The sequence below is a fragment of the Artibeus jamaicensis genome, unplaced genomic scaffold (genome assembly GCF_021234435.1).
Source record: "Artibeus jamaicensis isolate MK-2021 breed Jamaican fruit bat unplaced genomic scaffold, CSHL_Jam_final scaffold_537, whole genome shotgun sequence".
NCBI classification, from domain to species: domain Eukaryota; kingdom Metazoa; phylum Chordata; class Mammalia; order Chiroptera; family Phyllostomidae; genus Artibeus; species Artibeus jamaicensis.
This window is the reverse complement of record NW_026522047.1, coordinates 1,794,402-1,799,889: the sequence shown is the minus strand read 5'-3', so window position 1 is coordinate 1,799,889 and position 5,488 is coordinate 1,794,402. Positions and strand designations below refer to the sequence as shown.

The window sequence follows — 5,488 nt, the reverse complement described above, 5'->3', positions numbered from 1 at the left end:
GCCGCCCACCCCACCCACCAACCCTGCCGGGGAGCCCACCCGCCCCGCGCTGCCCCAGTCAGCAAGGTGAGCCCTGGGCGTGGGCTGGGCCAGCTCTGGCCCTTCCCTTGACTTGTCCAGGAATCCCAAGCTGAAGATGCTGCTGGCCACCGGGGCCTGGAATCTCAGAAGTGAATGCACGCTGAGCACCTGTGTGGGGACCGGCCTGCTGGCCAGAGGGGCCTCCGGTTAGGGCGTCAGGCTGGGCTGGGGTGTGGCCAGGAGAGGGTCTGACCTTGCTTCTGGGCTGCTGGTGCCCCCCTGGGAGGGCAGGGGAGTGGGCTCAGCCCAGGGTTTTGAGGAGCCCAGGATCTGAGGAGGCAGCAGAGCAGTTCTGATCTGCCCGGGCCTCAGAACCCTCATCCAAGAAACAGGTGGATGGCAGGCCGCAGCCACCCCAGGCACCACGTCCACGCACTCTGAGCTCAGGAACAGGGTGTCTCGCCTGAGAGTTTCTGTCCTACTTCTGAGTGTCAAAGGCAGTCTGTGACACTGAGTTCGGATGCCAAAATGTTGGCATTTTTGATGATTTATGGAGGTACTGGAATGGGTCATTAGGAATGAGTCTCTTCCTGGCAAGCTAGAGACTTGGTCCCCAGTTTCTAGTGCAGTCCCTGCAGGAGCCTGGAGGTCAGTGTCCCCAAGGCTGCTGTGCTCTTGGGAGAGGACCCCAGGACGTCACGGCCCCTCCACAGAGGCAGGGAGGGAGGAGGCCCGGTGGGACCCAGCGTGGCAGGTGCCAGGCGTCCGGGGGACGAGGAGGCCCCCCTCTGTGGTTGTCAGGCAGCCTCTTTTGAGGAACCTCACGGGAGTAAGGCAGGACAGCCCAGTGTGGCCCAGAGAAGCCGCGATGCTGTTTCTCAGCGTGCTCTCGTGCTCCTGGGCGGGCTCTCCCGTCCTGCCCCTGTGAGGGGGCCTCTCGGCTGGTACGAGACCCGGCAAACCAGTGGAAGGACCTCCCACAAGCTGGTGGCTGGTGGCGAGGCTCTGTGAGCTGCAGTTTCCGGCCAAAATGCCTCCTGCTTCCTACACACACACACACACACACACACACACACACACACACACACACTCTTCCTTCAGGGCCGTGCAGGGGAGCTGTGGCTCCTGGTCACTGATGGACCTCCTGGAAATTGCACTGAGAGGTGGAGGTGCTGGTCAGGGCAGAAGCCCCCCCCCCAATAGCCACCCCGCCTCGGGAAAGGGCAGGTTCGGTGTCGCACTGGGTCAGGGTTTCTGCCCGCCTCTCCCTCACGGAGCAGGGCAGGTGCTTCTCCCGAGCCCTGTCTAGGTTTGAAGGTCAAGAGCTGCAAAAACTCTACCTTACGATGCATTTCACTCGGCTCAGCCCACACCCTGTGGTGGGCGGGGAACAGCTGGGGCTTCAGTAGCCTTTTCACAGTGAAAGAAATCTCGCTGGTTGCATGAGTCACAGTCCCCATGCCGCACAGGGCCTGGCCCCCACCAACATGGCACACGGTGGGTACCAGGGAAGCCAGCCCAGAGGGGGCACGCGAGCACCCTCCCTCAGCTGGGAGGTGAAGGGCCGGAGCCCTGCGGGCAGGCTCCGGCCTGTGCTCTGGACGCTGGTCGGGAGGCCCCTGTGCTCTGAAGAGAGCCTTCCACACCCAACGCTGCTGGTATGTCTGGCCAGAGGCGCTTCTTTGCCACACATGCACTAAAGTGACACAGAACTTAGCAGGGGACCTGACCTCCTTGCTCAGGAGGCTCCAGTCTGATGGAAGGGGAGTCATGCAGACCGGCAAAGAGAAGCAGACAGGACAGAGTGCGTGCTGCTCGGGGGGTGGGGGGGTGGGGGAGCCTCTCCTCATGGTGCAGTGGCAGCCCGGCCGCCTCCAGCAACTCGGAGGCGTTTTCAGACCAGAAGGTTGTCGAAAGCGCGTGGTCCAGCCCACAGTGTTGGGACAGAAGGAACCCACAGAGAAAAAGAAGTCACTTGGGTCCCAGACCATCAACAACGTGCGTCAGGCAGTCTGGCGCGTCTGACATCACCACTGTTCAGTGGTCTTCGCACTTCTGTGCAAAAACAAAACATCTGTGTCTTCCTTGGGCCCCTTGGGCCACAAGGAAAAATAAATGTGCGGTCAGGGCAAGGAGTTCCTTGATTTCCCCACGTCACCTGCGTGTCTGTGGACTTGTGACCACGCAGGGTGTGGCTCAGCAGCGTGTGTGACCTGCTGACAGAAGGTCTTGACGGCAACTTCCCATCAGAAGGCAGCCCAGGCCCAGAGAGCTGGAGATGCAACGTGTGTCCGTCCCTCCCCAGGAGCCCGGGCCGGGCTGAAGGCTGGGGCGGCCAGACAGGGGTCTGAGGGGCCGTGGGGGCTGTGTTTCTGCTGCGGCTGCTGGGACATTTGCAGGTGAGATTGTGCTGGTAAGAACGGTGCAGCCGAGACAAACCCCAGTACTTCAGAGAGGGCCCTTCACTTGGGGTCTGTGGCACAGTCAAGCCCAGATGGAGGCAAGTGAGGGGCAGGGTGACAAAGCACACCATGGTCACCAGTGGGGACAAAGCCAATCTGTGGATTTCTCTGGGGATGTGCAAGTCAGTGCCCAATGGGGCTGGCTGGGCAGGGGCTGGACCCTGGGTCCTCTGGGGTGAGGACACCATTAGCCGCCAGGTGGCAGCAGGGGACAGGAGGCAAGGCCAGGACTCAAGAAACCAGGAATGGCTGCTCCAGCGGAGGCACCTGGTTGGGGTTTGGGTGGGTGTGACTGTCCCCCTGTATCTCAGACCAGCTTGGGCTGGTCTGGCCACAGAAGGAAGCTCTGCCTCCTTGCTTCTGGCAAGGAGGCGGGAGTGCGGCCAGGCCTCCGGGACCGCCCTGCTCCTCACCCCTCCGTCCTCCCAGCCCGCCTTCCATCCCTGGGTGCAACTGCCAGCTCAGGCCTTCCGTGCACCGCCCCCCGCCCCCCACCCCCGGTCTCCCACAGCCAGATGTACGGGCCCCAGAAGGCCCCCCACCCCTGCTGGCTTGAGTCCCTGGGCGGCGAGCCAGATGCCAACCCATGCGGCTCACCGAATGGAGGGGGACTGACCCCCCAAACAAAGACTCAGAACCAGCCCAGAGCCAGCCACTCTGACCCACAAGGCAGAGGCCCCTGGCACCACCATCCTTCTTCCCTGACCAGGGTCACGGTGCCCCTCACCTGTGCCCACTCCCCCAAAACCATCTGTTGCCCACCCTCAGCAGCACCTCAGCCTGTGGCTGCACAGTGCCCCCTGGAGGGCAAGGTGAGGACACGCCCCCGCCATCCCACCTCCCCCTGGCAGGTCCTGATGGGCAGGTTGGCCCGCCCCGCCCCCACCCACCCCCGGCCCAGGCCGCCCCTGAGACATAAAGCCGGCCCAGGCCGCCCCTGAGGAGCCTCTGCTGTGCGCCATGAAGGGGAGCAGCACCCTCCTGCTGGTGGCCCTCCTCGTGCTCTGCATCTGCGGTGAGTCTGTGCAGACGGGTGCCTCCAGCACACTGTGCTGTGTGTGGGGGGGGGGACCTAGAAAGCTAGAAATTCAGGCACCGGCCCCCCACGGCGGAGGGTGCCCACCGTCCTGGGCACCCCAGCCCTCCTCCATCCCAGAACACAGCCCCTGACGACTCCAGTCCCCACTCTCCAAGCCCCAGGCCAGCCTCAGGTGGAGGGGGGTCCCCACGCCAGGAGCTTGGCTCTCCTTCTCCTGCAGCCCAGGGAGCAGGGAGTGAAGACAGAACGCTGAGGTTAGGGTCCCAGGTGGGGTCTGCAGGAAGGTGGGTTTGGGGTGCTGCGAAGAAAGATCAGGGGAAGGTGAGGCTGGGTAAGCACAGGGGACACCTGGCACAGGTGAGGCCGGCCTTGATGGGGGGTCCGGAGACCGTGGAGGTTGGAGGCCTGGGGCGCTAGGGGCCAGGGCTAGATTCCCCCGTCCTGGCATCAATCTGCCCCCCCACGCAGGGCGGGCCACGGGGGAGGACAACGGAGAGTTTTTCATGGAATTCCTGCAAACGCTGCTGGTGGGTTCCCCCGATGACCTCTACGAGGGGCCCCTGGGCAAGTACGACGTCAACGCCGACGCAAAGGCAGCGCTGGTGGAGCTCAAGTCCTGCATAGACGGCCTGCAGCCCATGCACAAGGCGGCGCTGGTCAAGCTGCTGGTACTGTGTCAGGCACCCCACTTCCCACAGCCCTGCTCCCCAGGCCCTCCGCCCCCAGACACCCCACACTGCCCAACCCGCAGGGGTGACACCGCGGGCCTCACTGCCCCTGCACGCTGCCCCGCAGTGGTGGGAGCCCACTGTCCCCCAGCGGGTGGCCTGCACCTGTGCTCCTGACGGAGCTGTGGCTCTGCGGCGACCGGTCACCAGGAGGGACCCACCTGTGTCTGCCTTCCAGGTACAAGTGCTGGGCAGTGAGGATGGCGCCTAGGGGACCCCAGACGTGGCCACACACAGCCGTGGCTGCATGCCCACATCCCTCCCCCACGCGTGACCTCCTTCTCGACTTCTCAACCAATAAACCTCCTGCAGCTCAGGCTCCGGCTCCATCTCTTCCCACACGCGGGGGCACCACCACACGCACACGAGTGCACATGGGTGAGGCACACGTGTGCAAGCTCCCTGCACAGAGGGCAGCCAGCAATGCGAAGCCAGTCTGAGGCCCGTGGGGGCTGGAGGACAGAGGAGAGTGACAGGCAGGGACACGTGCGGACAAGAGAGTGTCCACGGTGGAGTGGGGAATGGGCTCGGAGCAGGCCGGGCAGAGAGCCCAGACCCAGGAGGGGCCTGGCTGGCAGGGCGCACGCCCCAGGCCAGTCAGCTGCCCCCGTCCCCACTCAGCGCGGTCCAGGGGCCAGAGCAGGCCCTCCCCGCAAAGTCACCCAAGGAAAGAGCCTGGAAGATGCCCAAGCCAGAGCCCCAAGGGGGGCCCAGCAAAGGCTAGAACACCTGTGCCAGCTTGTGAGGACCCCGAGTCTGAGGGGCCGACTGGCCAGCGTGGCAAGAGACAGAGCAGGGTCCAGTCAGGGGCCGATAGCTCCCCCCCAGCCCTGGTCCAGGACCCCAGGTCCCTCCCTGCCTCTGTTTCCCCTGCTCAGTGGTCTCCGAGGACAGACCTCAGCAGGCCAAACTCTGGCCCTCACAGCCTTCGTCTTGGGCCCTGGGCCACCTGGCTCTGGGTCCCCACGAACTTGCCACCTCTTTTTGGGTAATGAGGTGCAGACTGACGTCCTGGGACCAGAGCCACACCGGGCTCGGTGCGGGGTGGGGGGTCCCTCCAGTAGGAGGCCATTGTCTCCCTCACACAGACAGGAATCTAGAACCTGCCCTCCCAGAGCCACATTCCAGAGTCAGGGGCCGGGCCCCGCCCCAACGCCCCCAGCCCCCTGCGGGAGAGGAGAGGGCAGAGGCCCTCCTTGCACGCTGCTTTCTGCGGAACTCCGGCACCAAGGACGATG

At 64.5% G+C, this 5,488-nt stretch overlaps 1 protein-coding gene across 1 annotated transcript; it reads left to right on the top strand.

Annotated features, from left to right (window-relative positions):
• Positions 1-3,374: 3,374 nt before the first annotated feature.
• On the top strand, positions 3,375-4,512 carry SCGB1C1 (secretoglobin family 1C member 1). Its single transcript, XM_037161344.2, has 3 exons — positions 3,375-3,498; positions 3,991-4,190; positions 4,429-4,512. The coding sequence occupies exons 1-3, from the start codon at positions 3,444-3,446 to the stop codon at positions 4,459-4,461; spliced, it is 288 nt and encodes a 95-aa protein (XP_037017239.1). The 5' UTR covers positions 3,375-3,443; the 3' UTR covers positions 4,462-4,512.
• Positions 4,513-5,488: the final 976 nt, after the last annotated feature.

Bases quoted from the DNA above. Each gene is read 5' to 3' on its own strand.
- SCGB1C1 (XM_037161344.2), top strand. From the start codon at position 3,444: ATGAAGGGGAGCAGCACCCTCCTGCTGGTGGCCCTCCTCGTGCTCTGC. The intron at 3,499-3,990 runs GTGAGTCTGTGC...CCCCCCACGCAG, and splicing joins CCTCGTGCTCTGCATCTGCG to GGCGGGCCACGGGGGAGGAC. The intron at 4,191-4,428 runs GTACTGTGTCAG...TCTGCCTTCCAG, and splicing joins CGGCGCTGGTCAAGCTGCTG to GTACAAGTGCTGGGCAGTGA.